Source organism: Zosterops lateralis (assembly GCF_965231275.1).
Source record: "Zosterops lateralis genome assembly, chromosome: 8".
In the NCBI taxonomy this organism is placed as follows: domain Eukaryota; kingdom Metazoa; phylum Chordata; class Aves; order Passeriformes; family Zosteropidae; genus Zosterops; species Zosterops lateralis.
The window spans coordinates 23486773-23508672 of record NC_139768.1 but is presented as its reverse complement, the minus strand read 5'-3'; the positions used below and the strand labels follow the sequence as shown (position 1 = coordinate 23508672).

The window sequence follows — 21900 nt, the reverse complement described above, 5'->3', positions numbered from 1 at the left end:
AAGAAAAATATAAGTTGCTTTAAATCATCCTTTTGAACTCATATTAGTATTTATAAAGCAACATGCAGAGTGCTATACACCAAACCAGACCATTTCAGATATGCTTAAGTACCTACCATGATACAATGGCAAAAATTGCAACAGAAATTTTAATGTCACAAAGATTTTTTCATTAATTAGACCAGAAGTTATCTACGTGACTTATTAGTGGCATTTTTAATTTACAGGCTGATGACTCTATAGAACAGGATCAGGTGTTACTTACATATGCATTATTATTTATAGTATATAATACAAAAGTTTGTGCAACTGCTCAGCTTTCCAGAACACCAGGTCAGATGTGGAGATTTAATGAGCAAAGACAGGATTTCAGAAAAAAGGATATTTGTATCATCATTAACTTCAAATGCCCCGTACTTCAGACAAGCTTCTACAAACAAAGCTGCTCTATCAAAGTACCTCATACTGTTAAATGGGAAAAAAAAAAAAAGAGAATAATTTGTTAGTATACAAACCAGGTAAGTATTGCAGGACATCACACCAAAACACTTTCAGAGAGACTCTCTAGATCTTTTTTATATCTCCCCTATCTCCTTGCACTCAAGAACTGACACTTGCTATAAATTTTTCTGAAAGATCAGGCCTGAAGTTACCCAGAAAATATCACAGATACTATAAATCATTACGGCTTGGTAAATGGGTGCTGGCAATCTCAAAGCTTGTGATGCCTTGGGAAGGCTGACCTGGAACAGAGACTGGACAGAGCTAGAGGATAAAGTAGGGATTTATTGAAAGGCCTCCAGGATCCATCTTGGGCAGGACAGGGCCTGGCCAGGGCTACACCCAAGGTGGACTAAGAATGGTCACAAAATGGCTGACTGGTCATGAGGTCTCACACTTTTATAAGTTTTGGTCCATTTGTATATTGGGGTTTAATTGTCCAATTCCAGCTTCAGGTTGTGAGGTCCCATCCTTCAGCCACCCTTGTTTGTGCTTTTGGGCCTGAAAGTTGTCCTTGGTGTGCAGCAGGAAAAGGATTTGTTTTGTCTCCCTACTCTGTGAAGAGAACTTACTAGCACTTAATGTGAGGCTCAGAACTGCACCCCTGGGCAGCACAGAATCTGAAATACATGAAAGCCAAAACTTAAGGCATCATCTGTAGTAAAATGAAATGCCAGTTGTAGCCCACAGGTTAAAACTAATTAAAGAAAAACACACTAGAATATAAACAGACATCAGAAAAAAGTATCGACAAGAGAAAACACGGGTTGTGCTGTTTCACCTTTACCTGTGCAACATCTCTGCAACTTTTGTGAAGCAGCCAAGAGACAGGAGCACAAGGATGGCCTTGGATTTCTGGTTGACCTGCGGGGAGCAGAGGTGATCGACCCAGCGCCGCAGCACGTCCGCGCACTCCTCCGAGCTGAGCCGCACCTGCGGGACACAGCACAGCCTGAGCTCACCCCAGCTGCCACACACACACTGCACTCTACTCCTGCTGCATTCTCCTCAGGACAGCAGCAAAAGCATCTAAAACCATCCTTTTTTAACAAAAAGTACCCATATTCCTTCAATTAATATAAGGAAAATTTGAGATATCTGGGTATAAAAGTACTTCACTTGAGTCGCTCCATTTTTACATGTGATTAACTTTATTTTTAGCCCAAGCTGTTCTAAAGTTCTTCTAAATCAAGAAGTAACTCTTCAGCCTTTACTGAAGACTTAAGGACAAAAAAAAATATAAATCTTTATTTTTCAGAAAGGCAGTATTCTCTCATTTAGAAAATCTAAGTAAAACTTTTTCCATTCTTCTTCAGGAAACATAACAGAAATTTTACTTAAGAGACGCTGAAAAATCCTCATTAACTCCTGTCCATTTATAATGTGGAGAATTAATGCTGTGTCTGGGTAGTTCTGCTGTAATTATGGCTGCATACCAAAACAGAAGGTGATGCAAATTTATGTGGTGGTGGTAATTTAGAAATCAGCTCACACATTACATAGAGCTCAACACAAAGTCACTGCCCAGTCACATCCAGGAGTGGGTTTTTGTAGTTCATTACCAACTTTATACTGCTGCAGTTATATGGACCTTTCCAAACTGCTGAAAAATTAGGAAATTGAGTATTCCAAGGCTTTTTAGGCCCCAATCCTGTAATGTAGACAATGAGAGCAGACCTGTGTGGTCAGAAGGCTGAAGAATCTGTCAGCGCTGATTGAATGGACTGGCTTCTCATAGCTGAACAACATTTCTAATTGATGTTTCCGTTATTTAGGGAACTTCAGCAACCTTCTCAGCCTTCCTAAGGCCAGATGCTAAGCAGGTGGTTGGTGTTACCAGCCTGGGAAGTGAGGAATTGCCCACCTTGGCCAGCCAGGCTGCACGGTTCCACTCGCCGTAGGTCTGCAGGTAGCGACAGGCGTCCGCAGCCTTGTCAATCAGACACAGCAGCTGCACCCCCTCTGCAACACACAAATGCAATCCAGTCAGGAAATCCAGGGAAAAAAGAGAAAAAGAGTTGCTATCTAAGTGTGGAAAAGGATCTCCAAATCCTCAGCACATGAAGTTGTTGAGACTGCTCTCAATATAACCTGGGTGCTAGTTATTGCATCTTCGTTCTGGGCTGCAGAGGCCACACAAAGCTCTCATTTATCTTTGTTCTCAACACAAATTTAGGTGTTCACAAGACTTTTCATCATAAAGCCATAATGATCTTTGTAAATTAAAGAAATAGATTTCATAGGCAGTTCTTTGTTTTAATTTAATATTGTCCACAGTGCAATTATTACCAGAGTGGAAACTCATTTTCCAGGCAAGTAAAGGCTTTTAACTTTCTTGGCATGTCTGAGTATTACTGTGATATGGTTATAACTGAAATAGTTCAGTTGTGTTTCAGCTCTTGCATTAAGCAACATTAACCTGTACTTGTAAGAAAACGCATATTTATGAAAAACGTTCTGAACTGAAAAGGAGACTAAATCTGTTTTTCACATTTTGTAATGGGACATCAAATTTTAGTTAATTCTTTAATTAGAAAAGTGGAAAATACATATTACATGCTCAGCTTCTTTTTGTGCCAACAACTGCTAATAGATTTACTCCAGAAGTCAGTTTTCCAGTGAATATAAATCAAGACAAGCTGGATTTTACAACTCAGTTACTGATAATTTTTGTGTTAACTACTCTGTGTAGTTAGCACATGCAACAGGTAAGATCTATCCCAGCAGGATTCATTCCTATTTCCAAACACTGGCATCCTTAAAAATGATGAGAATTATCAGTTTACAAGCAAAGAGGAAGAGATATTTCACCTGCAAGCTTTCCATTGGCTATCATGTTGGTTGCCACCAGTTTAATGGTGCTTTGAGATGGCCCTGATGAGGTGACAGTTGTGACCAGGCAAGCTTTGAGGGAATCACAGTAATAATGTGCATTCTCTGAACTGGTTTCTAGGAGTAGTTGCACTGCTCTGTCAGTCTGGCAAGAGAAAAAAATGCAACTTTGATCACAACATATTAATTTTGTGTAAAAGCCATTCTATTTTTACCCTTTTTTAAGACATGGAACAAATAACAATGAAAGTTGTTATTCTAAAACAGGCTACAAAAATATCTCCCCATCTAGTAATAACTAAGATTCTATTTCAATGGGACATTTGCAATAAGGACAGCATTGAAAACCTAACTTGAATTTAACACAAGAATGCAAAAACTCTGCACTGGGTTCATACAACTAGGAAATAACAAATAAAATTGGAAAAAGCTTTCCTTGATTAGGTCAAGTACGCGAAAAAGACAGGGAAGAAGAATAAAAAATTCAAATATTACCCACAAACCTGGCCCAAGAGAAGAAGTTGATCAGCACATTTCCTGGTATGATCATATGTTGATCGCTTCACTTCCTGGAGATTTACCCTTTCCAGCTGGAATTTCTGGACAAAGAAGGAAGAAATATTTCAAATGTAAGCCTACCATAAGAAATAAAACCAGGCATTTAAAAGATATGTAAATATCTTGCCAGTTTTTGGAACAGCCTCTATTTTTAAGTACCAAGAATGTTTTAATCCAGACTGGTATGTTACTAATAAAAATGAAATATGCACAGGAAAGTGAGTGTTTATTGTGCTGATGGCATTCCTATCGAATTTGGTTTTGAACTCCTTGACATACCTGGAAGTAAGAATTTTCACACAGTATGTCATAGCATATATCCAGAGGATTAACCAAGTGCTCTGGGAGGATGGCTGTGTCTGGTTTTGCAGGCTTTTCCTGGCATAAGCTGTGCAAATAGTGGGCAGCAACAGTCCAGAAATGCAGCTCAGATTCGTCCCCATACAGTCTGAGAAGATACAAAGTAGGATGTGAAACAGGTTTGTATTTTTTCATACACCACATAAAAATATGATATATTTCATTTTCTCAAGGACTTGCATTCCTGTGGACAACACAAATACTTTGCATTCTCAGTGGGACAGGCTATAAAAGAATATTACAGAATGGCATTCATCAAGGTTAAGCTACAACAGCAGTTGAACTCCAGGAATGTTCAGCATAGAAATAGGTGGAAATTGATATTTATTATTATTTTCCACTTAGTCACTGATATTTTCTTTCAACCACAAGTTGCTAAATTTGAAAACCATCTCTGAATATAGACAGACTAAAATTGGCTCAGTTTTGGCAGAGGGACCACACAGAACAAATACACTTGAAATAAACCCCAGGCCCTCCCCTGTTTGTACAGAACTATTGTGAAGTTCTAAATAACATTTTGGGGCATGAACAACTAAATGTAACATGGCTGCCAGAACTGCAGTTATAAAAGGGCCACCAAGGCTGAGGGAAGTTTCTTGTATCCAGCAAGCACATCAAACTGTTTCAGTGAGGTAACACTTCAATTTTGGTCCTAAAACCACTCTACTAGATGGGTAACAAAACAGTTTAGGGACTGTGCTAAATTAAAGGACAACTGGGTGAGCTCCTAAACTTCAGCTCCTTCCTATGTGTTCATAACATCAAGATTTTCCTAGGAAACATTTCCTATGTTGATCTGAATCTCTGCTACCTGGCAACCAGGAGACATCTCTGCAGGAGAGTAAAATCTGGATCAAGCAGAAGTTTCTTAATGTCACTGCAAAAGAGAAAGTGTTAAAGAATCTGTAAAAATGCTGGGCAGGATTTTTTGGTTGGTTGGTTTTGAAGGCAAATAGGATAGATCACATACAAACTGAAAAGATCAACACTCAAAATACACAATTTATTTTATGAAATGAAAAAATGCATCTATGAAAAAAATTACAGGAGGAATTTTATAAAATTTGACGTATAACTGCTCCAGGGGAAAATGCAGAGTCCATCAGGAACTCTTTATCCTTGCAATACAGGGAATCACCACCAGGGTGTATGCAAAGCCGCCAATTAGTCTGCAGTAATTCTGCTAATTACAATATTAATTCAGCTACAAATAATCTTGCAGCTATGTAGTGTCATGGCAGAAGGGATGCAAGAGCATGAATTTAGGTTTTTTATTTCTGTTTCAGATGGATAAAAATAGGCTGCTACTTTTTCCATCCTACTAAACGAAAGGGCAAAAGTATAATGGACAAAATTTTCTGTTTACTAGCTTTAACTATAATTTTCAAGATTTAAATTCAATGTCAAAATCAGTTTTCTGTGTAAACAGAGCAATGTGCATCAACATTACTCTGGATTTATATCTTCAACAAAGGATTTTTGGAATCATCTTTTTTTCCTCAGAGCTCAAATATCCTGACAAACCTTGGAATATTTAAGTAGCAGCGTCCAATGCAGTCTGGATCAACATAAAGAACCCCTAAATCCCTGAGAATTACTGCTCAAGAGCATTCCAAGTGCTCACAGGTCAATTGAAATCATGGACCTATCAGTACCTTTAAAGCATCAAGTTACATGCTTTAATGTAATTTTAAAATTACATTTAAAAAGTAACATTTTTAAAATAAAAACTGTCATTACTGAAGCATATCTTTAGGCAAAAAGAATTCTTTCTTCATTAATTGTGAATTGCCAAAAACTTCAGATTTTTTGCAATCTCAGAATTTCATAGCTTACACAAGTAATAATAAGAAAATTCTTACTTGGACAATGAATTCAACTGCTCTTGAAGAAGGTTCTTAATATTTTCATTTTCTGGATAATCACTAGGTTTAAAAAAAAAGGAAAAAATGAGGTTTTCTACATTACCAAAAGGACAGACTTATCTGAAATGGAAGAGCATTAGTTGTAGGAGAAAAAACACAAGCACAAACAAGGAAACAGTCTTTCACATTCTTTTGGTAATCCATTCATGCAGGATTCTTTACCGCGTTACCAGTTCCAAAAAAACAGTGAAAGATTTGAGTTTGCTTCCACTGAACCTCAGAGTCAGTGCCAATCTTTCTTTTCCCATTTTGTTTTTTTCATTAACCTTAAAATTAATAAAAATGGCAATGCCTGGAGCATTACTGTGTGACATGAGCCAAGCCAGGACACAGAAATGTGCTCCTATGATGATGTGAATATGGCTCCAAGAGTACAGACAGGTCTACTAGGATATCAGAATATCACTTGCTGTTACACTTTAGGAACAACTCTGACTGCTGCATTAACTTCTAGAACAAAGAGAACACAATTTTTCTCAGAAGTAATAGAATCCCATAAAAATATTTCCAGGACTTAAAGTAGACTGCAGTTTTTAATAGCCAAGTGCTACTGAAAGCCAGAAGAAATACCTGACCTTAGAGCCTTATCTATTTATTACTTTTACCAATAAATAGTGAACTAATTATATTTTTGACTGTCCCCAAGAGCAAGAAAACAGCTATTTGCACAGAAAGTCTAATAAAAGATGTAGGCTTTAAAATACAGTAATATGTTATACACAGATATATATTTGTTCTTACATGTTCATAATATCCAGAGAATATTTCTCATCCCATGGCTGATGCAGTAGGAATGCTTTTAAAGTTAATGAAGCCCTTGGAACAAGCAGGTAGGGACACCAGACGGGTTCTGAAACAAAAGGAAAATATTCATTGTCCAGAGGGTCATGTGCAATAATGCTGTGCTCATTGATCAGAAAATGTACCACAGGAAATGTACACCCAAAAATGTACGCCAGAAAATGTCCCAGCTTGTTTGTAAGCACCAGGAAAATCATAAATAAAAGTCTTTTCATACACCCAGCACAGGCTGCTGGACATTAAAGCTCATCACTACACTCAAGCAAAAACACTTCATAGAAGGTACAGGGTTATCAACCATGCTCAAATGAGAATTTCAGGACATTCCAAAGTGAATTTAGCCATAGACTCCTGGAGGGCATTATACTGGATTTGGCAGAGCTGTGTACACTGATTATTGACGCTACATGAGCATGAACTAAGTAAAGCTATGCCAAATATATCATAAAGCATGTTTTGCTTTCTCCCCTTAATTCCTACAGTACAATACAAGGATTAAACCCCATCATCTGGAAAAGCTGGTGGGAAGTTTAGTAAGATAAAACTTATACATTAAGTGCTGTCACACAGATGTAAAAGTTTGTTCTCAGCCGAAGGTGTGGGTGGCAGGCAGTAAATGCTACCCAGTGACTGAGGAGTAAAACAAGTACCAAAACCAGCTCCATTATTAAATATTCACAATTCCCTGTACTTCATGTGCACTGAGTGATGTAGGGCTCTTGTAAATGTGATTTGGTAATTAAAACATTAGCACAGAGCAGAGGCAGGAGGACAGCTCAATCAAGGCTGGCACAGCCTCATTTCAGTGTGCTTGGCTTTACAACATTCATTTTTATAACTTAATATTGCAGAACACTCATTTGATAGCAGAACGGCTGTGATAAATGACATGTTTTCTCAAATCAACCACAGCTCCCCACATCACAGTTTATTACATATGTCTTAGAATCTACTGGGTTTTAAAGAAATCTAATGCTCTAAGGAAACTTCATGTGTAAAGGTAGGATTGACTCAAAAGGCAACAACAAGAAGAGTTATTTGGAACACCAGTAAAATACAAAAAATGTAGCTTAGTTAACTAGTTAAATACTTAAATTCCCTTCTTAAAGATATGGCTAAAAAGGCAAATAGCACTGATATTGCTATTTTAAAGGTCAGTTTGAAAAGCAATGAATCAGTCTACAAACACTTGGGAAAACATCATAAAATACATTTTCACACATCAAGAAGTGTTTCAAAATCATGTAATCAGAACCAGTGATGCAGGTACTGATACCTAATTGATGCGCCAATGCTTTTTAAGTCAATCTGCTAGATATCTGTACAAAAAGCTCTTATTTTGTTCATTTATATTTCATTAAGATATTAAGAAGTGCATGTTATTTAGGAGATTAAACTTGTATTAAAAAACCCATGCATATGACCTAAGCATAAAAAAATTACCTGTATCTATGAAAAGCAGTAGAAAGGATCAAAAGGAGTGACAATTCCCTGTTCTAACAGAGGTGCTGAGCTCCACTTTCCAAACAGGAGTGCAGAAGTCTCAAGCAGTGGATAGGACAAAAGCCATGAGCATACCTATTAAATCTTGCTCATCCATCCTGAAACACGAGGCTTTCATGGATAAGTCCAGCACTCGGATGCATCCATCATCTGATGCCAGCACCACTTTGTCTGACGTGCACCAGTCCACATCCAAGATCCGGAAATTCACATTTCTCCCACTTCTCAAACTGCTCACCATTTGCACCTGGAGGAGTTCAGTTATTTGTTATTTTTAGCAGCCTCTCCATCACCCCGTGTGAGGCTGTGACACACACCCAGGAGGCACAGCACGAAATGCAGGATGAAAGGTGAAGTTAGCCATGAATCATTTCAATAATGGTCTTTTCTGGAGAGTAGGGAATTTAGAAACCTTGGAGCAGGTCACACAGTTGCCCTGGAACAATACTGTTTCCCAATTTAAAACGGAGAAAAAATCCTTTTGAGCACAGTGTACAGCTGCCTTTTTGTTATTTTTTCTAACAGGACAGGATAAGATGTATAATAGAACTGAGAATATAAAATATTACTACAGATACACTGGAAGACTTTCAACCGAAAATGTGAATTTAATTTAAAATGCTTTCATGTAGGAAACTCCTTTATCCTAGAGAAAGAAGAGGGAACAGCTACAGGAGGTGTATCTTGTGGCATCAAAACTATTCAAATGTGCTTCAAGAAGAGACTCATTGGGTAATATCCTACTCTGCTTATATAATTCACAGAAGTTGTTCAAATCTGCTGTCCATTCTTATCATCAGTGGAGTTTCACATTGCACTAATTAAGTGTCTGAGTTTGGAGCTGGTGCTCATTACAAAGTGAGCAGGAAAAAAATTAAAATTCCTGTTTCATACCCTGATACCCTGAACTTATTCCAGGGGCTAAGTTAAAACAGTACAATTATATTCCCTTCCCCATGGCACTCTAATCCCCTGAAAGACCTACAAAGCAAACCCCAGCAGCTTTGTGTACATAACCACAGAGTTTCTGAGTAAGAAGAGAAGCAAGACAATATCAATGAACAAGTGTCTGGTTTCCTGGTATTCCCTAACAAATTAATCTATTGACCATACACAGAGGAAACCTGCAGTGAAAGCAGTCTCCTGTCCGCAGACTGAAATTTCAGATTGGAGACTCCCCTTTAAATTTTTAAGGTCTTCCTTAAAACCATTCCAAGAGGATGGCAAAGGGGATCTCAGACATTGTCAGCTTTAAGAGTGGAAGACACTTCTCATTGCTGGCAGCTCACAGATGCTTTATAGGGAGTAAAATCTTCTGAGAAAAGCCATAAGACTTTATCACACAACTGCCAGCAAAAAATCCTGACTCCGTAAAACTTCATCCCTCACTCATCCTGATTTTCAGAGGTGAGGTGTGGCCTTTGAAGAGAAGTGCCTATCAAACTCACAGCCACTTACCTCTTTTGAATCCCAAATTTCTGCCCCATCATTGTACATTGCAAGAAGTTTTTGATTTCCTTTCCCTGGGGCAAACCGTATTTTTTTCACCCAGCTCCGGTGTGTAGGAATCCCCCTAAGGAAAGACAAGTTTAGGATCCATCATTCCATACCCAATACTGTAGGAAATTGAATCCTTCCCAGGAACTTTTCACATCCTGGGAGTGCACAGAATGAGGAGCAGAACAACCTCTCTATATATGTACACACAAATGGATGCCCAGATTATGAATTTATTATACTAAAATAATGAAATGCTTGGAATAAACACTACAATACTTAATGTTTTACCAGAAGTCATTGCAGATTTAATGTAAAAAAAAAATCTAGCTGGTTTTAAAACCTTGATTAAATGTTAATTCTTCTGAAAACACAAGAGATTAAATGTAGGGAACTGCGACACAGCAGAGATTTTCTGAATTTTCATTCCAAAATACTTGCATTTTTCCCTACAGTGAAGAATAAAAATGAGGACAGATGAAAACATTCCACATTCTAATACTCATAATCTCATGTTTGACAGACTTAAGTTTGCATTCATACCTGGATACTCTAGCTTTCAAATCCCAGAAGTTTAAGTTTCCATCAACATCTCCAAGAACCAGGATATCTCCTTTCCAGGCAATACAAGTAATGCTCCCCATACTTCCCTGAAAATATTTAAGAAGCAGAAAAATATCTTGTGATTAACAGACTCAAATACATGAACAAATATTTCAACATCGGTATTCATTAAAAAAAAAATTATACAACATAATAGACCCAAGTTTACTTAGTTAAAATGGTAACAATTATATGTAAGACTGTGAAAACAGAATTGCTATTAGTTTTTAAGTTGGAATTCATATTTCAGATTTCAAAGTACTACATTACTGACCACTTGCTGCTACAAAGCTTATCCCTGATTTTTTTTGGCAGTCAAAGCTAAGCAAAAAATGAAAGCATCAATGATATAGAAAAATTGGAACTCACATCTGGAGGAATTCTTGCACTGTCTTTTACTGAGTTTCCCTCTACTGTGAGATGATAAACCTGCCCATCAGCACCTGTAAACACAAAGTGCTCTCTGGCAGAGATGTTCTGGCTCAGCTCTGATTTACTTTCAGCTTCCTGCAACAAGCTTTAAAAAGGACATGATGAGACACAATTATTTTGTTCTTGAAATCAGAATTGCAAGACAAATTCTACCGCATGCACAGAAACAACACAAAAAAAAGCATATATCCTTCTAAACACTTTATTTAACAGTTAATTATTTATTAGTTCCATTCTTGTGGAAATGTCCAAGGGCAAGTAACAGTTTTAATTAAAGAACCAGGTAACCAATGGACTGCCACAGACACACCTGAGAGAAACAAGGACATCAAAGTACACCAAAGTCCCACATATGGAAACTAAAGAGAGGCCCATAAAGTTGTTTTGCTTGCTCTGTACTCAAGAGTCAGTTCCAAAATCTTCTTTTCGTTAGAAAAATGGCAGATGGTGGGAAAACAAGAATTGTTGGAGCACAGAATTCCACCAGGAGGAGGGATGGATACCTGATCACAGAGGATTCCACACTGCTGACTTCAGTGTCTGACACCACAGTCTGCCGGGCCATGGCCTCCCTGGCTGCCAACTGCTTCTTCCTCAGGCTTTTCAGGTTGTGGGAAGGGGACCACTCCTGTGGAAAGCGGCCCAGGAAAAATGGAAAAGACAAAGGTTTACTCCCTGAATTTACTGGAGTTTCCAAGAAAGCTGCTTTCTGTAATACCTCCCTCCATCACCCAAGGGGCAGAGCAGATTTCTTCACCAAAACCACATTTTTTCCTGCCTCCATTTGGTGACAGATGAAATGTTAAAGCACTTATCTGTATATGCTACAGCAACACTTGCTGCAAAATTGTTCAAAGATTTTATACTACTTCAATGTATTACATTTATTAAAAAGTAACGGAATTTATTCCTTACCAAAGCAGTGGCTGTAGGGAAGTTTTTAGACATTTCTCTGAGCAGAGTGCAAGTTCTGACATCCCAGATCTCCAGTGGTTTGTCTTTAAATACCACAGCTAGATACTGCCTGAAACAAATGAGAATTTACTCCAGCAAGAGTCCTTTGAGCATTTTACTTCACACCAGCACTCTGGAGGCCCTCAAGAGTTAGCAGAGCAAATCAAAACCCCCTCTGAAGCTCGTGATTCCCTTGAGTTACTGAGGAGCAAAAGAATGTCTGAAAAAGAGTTCTCTTCAAAGCTTACAGAATTATAAATTTATGCCAGGTGGTTCTGCACAGTTACTGTGGAGGAGACAAGGGAATAATTCAGAGAGCAGCAGCACCTCTGATCTCACCATGTTCAGCCTGAGCTGATGGCACAAAATACCAGGAAAACACACAAGACTGCAGGCTGGACACAGTTTTTTCCCTCCTGCAGATAGATGCATATCACTTCTTAATCCAGGGATAAATGAGCATAAAATCATCTCACACTAAACCACTGGTCAGTCACATCTTCAGACTGCTCATTTGTGGAGCTGGATGAGTGTAAAGACCTTTAATCTACCACTTTTCACATTTAACTTGAAAATGGAGAGGCCATGCAGCAATTTGTCCTCTCAGGCACTACATTCCTCTCTCTGCAAGTGAACCTCCTTTCCTGTCTCACTCAACACTCTCCAGCCTCTTCATCTAAGCCCTTGGCTGTTCTTAATTTTTAATGCATTAATAAGAACATTATATGGCTGAACTCTTCCAAATTCTCTGGAACTCCTACATACAAAAATATTCCTCTGCAAGCTAGAGGACATTAATTTTTTTCCTCCGCTGTAAAGAAGAAGCTTTGAAGATTTAGAGACAATGCCCTATTAAATTCAACACGACTTTAATTTCATTTATACAAGAAAGTGAAGTAATTTTCCCAAGTACTACAACTATTATTTTTGATACAATGAAATCAGGGCCTCCTGTCACAGCCCTGAGCTCAAAATAATGAGGACTTGAAAGGAAACTATTTGGTCATTTATCAGCCAACTTTTTAAACAACTATATTCTCACATCTGGTTTTCCAACAGACAATTATTACTAAGGTGTGAAATACTTACAAAAGCTAAATAAATGTGAATAATCATCCAATCTTTAATGCCAAACTTTCTAGTTTTAAGTAAGGCTTAAGTTATGGAAAAGAGAATTAACTTGTAGCAGAATCTAAGTTGAAAAAAGCAGTTCAGCACTTTTATTCTCCTAAATATTATCTAAAAGCCTGTTCATAAAAGATAATTCCTGTAAGAAATAAAATATTAGTTACTGATTTTGCAATGTGAGTGGATCCTGAAGTGACAAAGTCAACCACGGAACCATTCACAGCCTTTTCACTTGGAATTAATATTTTGCAGCATTTTCCTCTTGATGCTGTTGAATACTTTTTCTATACACTCTGAAGTGCTTTTTTTTCTTGGAATATCTAGATGGATATGAGGATTTTCACGCAGTGCAGTGAAATTTATAAACTTCCCAAGGCTGATGCACTTACTTCAAGTGAGACACCTTTATCATTTCGATGGCTGGCTCGTCGTTGCCTCGCTCCCCACGGAACGCAACGCTCCTGCCTGGAGCACACAACGGGGGCACAACAGAAACAGTCAATGAACTAAACAGAAATTGAGAAATAGCTAATAAATTGCTCTGTTTGTAAACAGAACCAGTTTACAAACCAAGCCAGAACATCTCCAAATCACCTGCCATCTCTAATGTTACTCTTAAAATTGTTAAAGTTTTACTGCATTTCGTTTTACTGCATTTCAGAGTTTACACCAAATATATTGTAAACTCTACTGTCAAATCTAACTCCTGACTCAGTTCCACAGCACAGCAACTGAAATGGATGCATCAGCATTACATAAATTATAGAGACAGAGTTCAAAGAGTTATTATTTTCCACTCAAAGCCAATGAGAGATTCTCTCCATTCCCCAAGGAGGAAATTCATTAATAGATTTCAAGTCTGATAAAAGAAATTAACTCTGCCATGAACTGTGATAGTATTTCATGGTGTAATTCTACACTTATCAGAACCATTCTCTCTTCCTTTTCAGCTAAAATAGTAAATCTTAAGAGTTTATAATCTCATCCCCAACAAAATTTTCATCCACTTACAGGAAGTGTGGCAGAATTATAGGTGTTAGAGATATTACTGAAATAAATAATGACCTACAAACAGCACCTTCTACGCAATCTTCATTCTCCTTAGCTTCCAAAAAAATTCCAGCTATTAACTTTAGCTCCTCTTGTAGCTCACTGCTAAATTACTTACACTAGCTACATGAATAAATCTAGTTATCAAGAACATGAGTTAGAGCTCTCCTGTCAGAGGCTACTGGATTCTTTCTCATCCATTTTCAACAACTTAGCAATTTTCTTTCATGTTTTTGTTCAGTTGTACATGTGAATTTTGTTCATTTCACCTTTGTACATGTGAATTTTGTCAAAGTGAATCTGAACCAGCAGAGTTTTCCCAGGCCTAAAATAGAAAATTGGGCTCCAAAGTGAGGAAGAAGCAAAAATCAAACAGTTAAATTGCTGTGCCTTTCTTGAAAGCTTTAAAAGAGGAAATATACCATTTTTAAGCAAACCAAATGCTCTCAGATATTCACATTTACTCAAATCTTAGTCACCTGCAGAAAATCTGAATCTTTTATGACTCCTGTCAATAAATGTTCTATACTGATTCACAAGCTGACTGAAAAATCAGATTCTCATTTTACATGAGAATAATTTCCTAATGCATGCATCTTTTCTGTTTTGATTTGGAACAGTTGAACAATATAAAAAACCTTTACAACAATATTTTGCTGAAAGAATAACCTCTCTGTGCTGCACCCTGGAAATACAACAAGGTTTTTCCATAAGCTTAAAAAAACTCAATTAAAAAAAAAAATCACTTTACATAAAGCAATTCAGAACTAACCATGTGCTACGAGACTCAGGCTCTTCCATTAGAACTTAAATGGCTCCAGCTTTTCACATTCAAAAATAATTTAAAATTATTGAAGTGCTTCCTGTTCTGGACTGTCTAATCTCCCCAATTATACCTCCTTATATTGTGCAAATATTGAGTTCATTACAAATATATTTATCATCCATTATGAAGCCAAAATAGTTGAAAAAAACCACAAATAACCTGTTAATTTTGCTATCAACAGTATCTTTTAACAGTTATTTAATTTTTATCCTCCCTAATTCTTTATAAAAGTATCAGATTTTATTTTTTAAAATCCCTTTTACACTCATTCATACTTAAGCTGTGACCATCCTGTTGCTGAAACAAACCACAACAAATGGTTCAACACTATTTCAGGTGCACACCAAACAGTGGGTGCAGACTGTGACAAAACACATTTGGAAATGTGGAAATATCTGTATTTTGTGAACAAAATTCACCACTAATACCCTGGTGGCTGCTTCTAACCCCCTTGCTGACACTTATTGTTCTTTTACTAAGTGCAAGATGTTTTTGCAAAGGTGTTGGTTCAGGTCTGTCTGCAGAGCACCAGACAAAACACATCTTGTGGTTTCACAAAGAAGAGCAGAAACAGTTAAAGTTCCTCTATTATATTATTTTGTCATGACAACAGAAGGAATAATAAAAAAAAAAAGTAGTCAGAATTTGTTACTCCCTAGCAAATCTGTCAGCTCCTGGTGCAGATTTCTCAGGAAACACAAACCTGTGGGAAGGTCCACCAGCTGCAGCTCATTCCTGACCAGGCCCAGATTGTTGGGTGTTGATGTGGCAAAGGAAATGAACCCACTCAAGCTTATCCACTCAATTCCCCTGGGATCAGAAGGAAATACATGGAGCACATTAGCCAAAATATCTGAATTGCTACGAGTCTGAAGTATTTTTTTTTAATGTATATTCTTAAAAACCCAGCACAGAAGTAATTTTCTACACTTTTTGGAAACATCATATTTAAGCATAAAAAGAAGCTACACTTTAACAGCTACAGTGTGAGTATAATGTTACTGAATTAAATTTAAGAGTAGCTTTCTTTTCAGACTGCATTAGCTCCACTTTGGTTAAAATCAAAAATTCAGGTAGAAACACAGTTAACTTTTGCCAAAAGCTCTCACAGATACTCAGCACTAGAGTGAACTAAAAGCCCTGCTCTGATCAAATCAGGGGTTACTATCAAACAACTCCAATTTCCCAGCACACAGGAAAATACTCATGTGGGTGGCAGTGTGGGTAGACTTAATTCTTTCAGTCCAGAGAGAGGAGAAATAAAGATGACATAAAAAGAGAGGCCCTGAAGAGATTTCACAAAAGCCCCAGAAACCTGGTCTTTTTTTTTTTTTTTTTTTTTTTTTCTTTTTAGTTGGTTTTTGTTCTTTTAGCTCACGCCAAAGCAGCTCCCAAGCAAATCACGTTGCACAGCTGCAAGGATGTAAAATTCCAGTGCTCAGAACATATTGGCTGCACAGATGGACTCTCATCCAATTCCTGAAATATTGAAATATCCACTACAGGGCAAAAAGGACAGAAAGTGGCACTGGTGGGACTGCTCCTAAACAAGACCCGTCTCCAGCCTCATTTCCCACACACACTTGGTGCCTGTCAAAATTGCTTTATCTGTGAAATAAATCAAGGAGCTCCTCTAAAGAAAATTGAGCTGTAATAAACACATGTGCTCAACTCCATTTTAACACAGATAAAAGGATTTAAGGTTTCCTCAAAGCCTTTAAACACAGATTACTTAAGAACTGTTCCCAGGACAAGAATTCTGTTACATCAACTGCGTGCTTTGCAAGAATACTTGTACAGTATGAATAAGAAAAATACCAGTATTTATGATTTACTGTCACTAAATCCAACTCACACTGCATTAAGTAGAAGTTTCCTAAATACAATGTACATGGGTGATACCAAAAAGCACTCCCATAATATTTTGCACATTCAATTTACAGCCATATTTATATTATTTTAGTTTAAGCTTTAAAAACATAGAAAGCTTTATTCCTAAGTCCTCAAAAAAGTTAAAAATTTAAGGCCCAATCTTTTCCCCAGCAGGACCTATGGAAGTTCAACCATTAATTTCAATCAAAATGAGAAGTATTCAATTATTAATTGAAACATTTCAGGCACGATTGAATAGAAATCTACAACTGCAGTAATGGGTGACATTGCAAGTCTCCAAAGGGTCATAAATCCAGGGAGCTTTCTGAAATGGAAGAAATGTGAATTTTGACACTTTTTCATTTATCTCAGCTCTGTTTTTTGGGAAAAGTCCACTCCTAATGCATTGTTATTGCTGGTAGTCATTCACCATTCTCCTGCAAAGACCCGAAGCATTTCTACACATCTTTCATCAGCTCAGATTTACCAGGGCAAGTCCTTTTTCTCTGCTGCTGTCTGGCCATCTGTCAATACCAATAAAGATCTACAGAAACCCAAGACACTCAAAATCAAAAGGAAACCTTAGCTCAGCTAACTGCTTGCACCTGAAACAACCTAACTTTTGTCACTGCCATACACAGAAACTGAGAATCTGAAGACAGTGATTCAAATTTTAATGATTGAAACAAGTCATGCCTTCCTTTTTGAAATAGCAAATATTTGCTCATAAAAACCATCTTTGACTATCAGAATGAAGGGCTACATTCAGCTGCCAACCATTTTTCAGACTGAACCCACTCTTTTAAAATGCAATATTTGGAGATTCCATATATTCAACTTGTCTCAAGTTACTTCAGGAGTGAGACTCAGTTGTTTTGATTAATGTTTCCAATGCAAACAAATCATGAAGTGCACTGAAGTGGATAAAAACACAAATTACATTTTTAGTTGGGAAAAGATTGTTGTGACTTTATGACATGGCAGCTGCTACTTAAATTTAAGGGTTGTAAGAAAAAGAGAAAGGCAAAATGGGAAATTAAACCATATGTGCTCCCAAAGTGGTGCTAGATATTTTTCATTCTAATGTCTCTATTCAAGGAAAGTTTTTTTTAAAGAGGTGATGAATGTTTGCAAAGCAGTTTCCCAAAGAGCAGTCAGCTGAAATTCAAATGCTAAAACAGCTTCAATTCAACTGCTAAAATTTGGATGTAATGTAGTAATTTTCAAGTCGTGCCTGCAGGCCATAGACATTCTTGTTACAGCCACTGAGATTTTAATTTCAAAAATAAAAGCTGTTGCAGCCTTGAACTTGCTGAGCTTCGGTGAAAAAGAATGAGCAGCACTGCTCCAGTCACAGCTATTTTACTATCAGAATAAGCAAAAGCAGCATTGAGAGCTGCAAATATGCCACTGAACTGAAAGCTGCACTGCAGGCTTTTTTTTTTTGGATGTCTCAAATATATTCTTCTCTGCACTGAAGATGTTTTATTATCTCCTGTATTGCCTACTGTCCACAGGTATTTGATTTATTTCATGACTTCTCTTAGTAATAAGAATGATTTGTATTTCTCTCTGTCCTGAAGGAATCCTGACCTCCTGCTCCCAGTTTCTGCCAGGCCAAAATTCTCCTCTGGATTTTCCCCCTCATTTACAGTCCTGGCAGTGGCTTGATTGATTTTCCCTCTTTTGTGCTTTAAGCATTTCTGCTGCTTCTTGCCTCAATCTCCTTATAAAAATGAAATTTAACTCAGCAGAAAAGTATTTACTTCCATAATTCTAAACAAATAGTGAAAGCTAAGTAATAATCATAAATAAAATGAATATTCAAGGTCACCCACAAGTAGAAACTATTTTAAAAGGAAGGACAGAAAGGCAATTCAATTCCTCCTACCTTTTGTCACAAAGTTTAAATAAAAACAAACAAAAAACTAACCAAGAAAAAAAAATCAGCACGTGACTACAGATGTAGAACACTTTAATCTCAAAAAAACCAGAAAAAAAAAGAAAAAAGAAATCATAATTGCTAACACCCAAACAACTCAGCAGCCATTAATTTAGAACACTTGACTTGTAAAGGAAAATTGCCTTCTTTTTATTACATTCTCTTCCTAAATACAGAGAACTCTGCTGGCCTTGAGTTACAATTTCAGAGTATTCTCAATTACATACTAAAATAATGATGGCCCTGAAGGTGTTCTGTCAGATAAAATGGAAACAGAGGATTTATTCAATCCATCCACATTTTAGAGGTAAAGTAACAATTGCCAGTGAAAGAAAAACTTTCGCACTCCATGAAAATCAATTTAAAAAAAGAAAAGAACCCCCATGCCTTAATATAAATTGCTTAAAGCATTCCCTTGAACTAGTAAAAATTATGTAGAAAGTCATTCAGAAAACTGAGGAAATTGTAACAAATATATAAAAGATTTACCCTAATAACAGCTAATATGGCTGAATAGAATTCACGAACATTTTATATGAATTCTAAAAAGACTTGTTGAGAACTAGAAAGTTAATATATTCTTAAAGTTTCTCAAAAGCTCCAAACTCTTTACAAACTGAAAAGCCCAAACTAACAATACTTCTAGTAACACACAAAGTTTTTTTCAAAATTCTGTTTCCTTCCTCCTCCCTCTCCATCTTACTTCCTTTTTTGACATGTGAAATGTGAGTAGGGCTTTTCATTCTGAGTGCTATAATCACTGTAATAAAAAAGGACTCTCCTCTTCTGCTGCACAACAGAAAGCATAAAATGAAAATAATTTCATGTGTAGTCAGTGGTATGAAACCAAGAGATTCAATTGTTTAGAAGAGAAAAGGGAACTTTATTCTTACAGTGCTGAGCAATCACACCACAAACATAAAAGAAAGTCACCTCATTTTGGTGGTAGGTTCCAAGCAGGTTTCTATGACGAACTCTCAGACCTGCCTATTCTCAGTAACTGTACTGAAATTTTTGCAGAAGGCAGTCAAATGCAGACCTTAACCAGATGAAGGCTTCATGACACAATTCTGATACAATTTTTTAGAAATATTTGTACCAGAGATAAGTATTTTATTTTCATTTGTTTTCATTTATTTTCATTTATTTTCCAGGCTTAAATCTGCCTGAAAATATGTATCCAGCAAGCACCACCTTGAATATATGTGCCATCAGTTATTCAAAAAGTTCTGCCATTGTTTGCACAAAAACACACAGCACAGAAGCTTTAAAACTTACTCTGCTCCTTCTTAGGATGGATAAATACCTCTACTCAGTCTTTAAAAAATTACCTTTACTTCCCTTAGGATAGAACAGTCTTGACAGCAATTTCAGCCCCAGGAGGATAAAGTAAATAAACCCTGACCCACCAACCAGCATAATTTCAAAGGACCCAATCTCAATAGTAATAAAATAAATAAAATTTCTCATCTTAAAAAGACTTCTCTGCCCTGCAGGGCACTGAAGAGACTGGAAGCAGTTGATATGCATCCCAGGCATATGCATGCCCAGCAGGCACAAATGCAATTCCAGTATTTCCCTCAATGTAATTTTCATGACATTTTTTGTCAGGGTGTTCCGGGTCTCACACAGCAAAGGCACAGTCAGGGTAGAGCACCCAACAGGCAATTCTCCTGATTTCATCAACAGCAAGGCAAGACACCCACACTGCTGGGTAACATCACTCAGGTGTTTCAGCATTTGGTTCCCAGAAGGATTATAGCAGGAAGGAAAATGAAAATCTTACTTGACTTCACAGGAATGGATGCTTAACTCTTTGTGGAGGAGTCCACTTGTAAGGTGAAACACCAGGACAGAGCCATTGCTTGTACCTATAAAAATTTATTTAAAAAATATAGGCACACGTTTTATTCTTTTCTTTCACGCTTTAGTGAAAATGCAGGATTTACAGCTATTTTTTTCTTTCTCTAATTTTTAGATACCTGTAACTATTATATTTTACAATCACTATGTTAATTTCTAGCACTTAAATCCCAGGTATTAAACCCTCTGCAGCCACTGATATCCACTTAGATCAAGACACTTTCCCAAAACGTTTTGTAGAGGCTGCAGAAAATTTGATTATTCTTCTTGCATTTCCACAACACACCCACCCAGCTGAAGAAGAAAAGAATGTTTCTTTTTTGTTTTGATTACTGGAGATGAGTAAATGCCTCAAGGAAACGTTTTAGCTGTTATCCCCCAATAATGCCAGGGGAGAATTCTGGGTATATTTTATGGAATCATTAAAGCAATTCTGCTTTCTCATCCTGAAATAATGACTTCTTCCAAATTAGAAATCAGTAACTCAGTAGCTTTGAGCTTCAATTACATCAAAAACCTTCTGAAATACTGAAACTTACAATTTTCCATTAGACACTTCTTTATATTCATATCGATTCTATGAAATACAACAATGGATACCTGAAGAGCCATTAAGGTATGTTAAGTTTAAAAAGACCTTGCTGTAAATGCACTTTACACCTGTTGGTTTTCTAATCTTTCTATTTCACCTTTTTAGCAGTTGCAGCTCATGGAAAACATTTTAGCAGCATCACATCATGTCATGATGGACTGCCTATGGTTTAGAGGACAACTCTGAAAGAGGATGCCAGAAAAATCAGCTTTAAATAGGGAAATTCCAAGTTAATACATCAGGTGCTCACTGGCAACTATTCTAATAGCCATATGAACTTAACTACATTTGTGTGAGACAGAATATATTAATCCAGAAAAAATAATGTGCTGCAAGTGTAATTTTAGAAATTCACATCAGAGCAAAAATAAAGTCTCTGTAAAGTTCATTTACTTGTTCTAGGAATGCAGGGCTGCAGAAGTCCCTATTTACTGACATACAGAATTAAGTGAGAGCAACATGTAAAATGCTGAGTGCATCAGCAGACTAATATCACAGTAAATAACAGGCTAAATAAAAACTTGCTACTATATTGCATTTTTCAGGTAGCATTGCTTAAACCCAAGGCAGGAAAAAAGAACTCAAAAAATCACAGAACCAAACCAACACAAGGGTCACTGTCTGCAATAAATTACACAGGATCAACACAGATTTTTTT

General features: G+C 37.0%; 1 protein-coding gene across 3 annotated transcripts in view; it reads right to left on the bottom strand.

Moving 5' to 3' along the window:
- The window catches only part of WDR11 (WD repeat domain 11), a 35004-nt gene that overhangs the window by 2284 nt on the left and 10820 nt on the right, over window positions 1–21900 (bottom strand). For all 3 annotated transcript variants that reach the window (XM_083866471.1, XM_083866472.1, XM_083866473.1), the window contains exons 11-28: window positions 20574–20658; window positions 15677–15783; window positions 13487–13562; window positions 11931–12039; window positions 11519–11643; window positions 10953–11100; window positions 10524–10630; window positions 9942–10056; window positions 8559–8730; window positions 6921–7029; window positions 6117–6179; window positions 5066–5131; window positions 4171–4339; window positions 3837–3932; window positions 3313–3478; window positions 2366–2463; window positions 1289–1434; window positions 386–465 (exon numbers count right to left, since the gene is read on the bottom strand). In XM_083866471.1, the coding sequence (XP_083722597.1) occupies window positions 386–465; window positions 1289–1434; window positions 2366–2463; window positions 3313–3478; window positions 3837–3932; window positions 4171–4339; window positions 5066–5131; window positions 6117–6179; window positions 6921–7029; window positions 8559–8730; window positions 9942–10056; window positions 10524–10630; window positions 10953–11100; window positions 11519–11643; window positions 11931–12039; window positions 13487–13562; window positions 15677–15783; window positions 20574–20658 (2037 nt within the window). The remainder of the gene's footprint in view (window positions 1–385; window positions 466–1288; window positions 1435–2365; window positions 2464–3312; window positions 3479–3836; window positions 3933–4170; window positions 4340–5065; window positions 5132–6116; window positions 6180–6920; window positions 7030–8558; window positions 8731–9941; window positions 10057–10523; window positions 10631–10952; window positions 11101–11518; window positions 11644–11930; window positions 12040–13486; window positions 13563–15676; window positions 15784–20573; window positions 20659–21900) is intronic.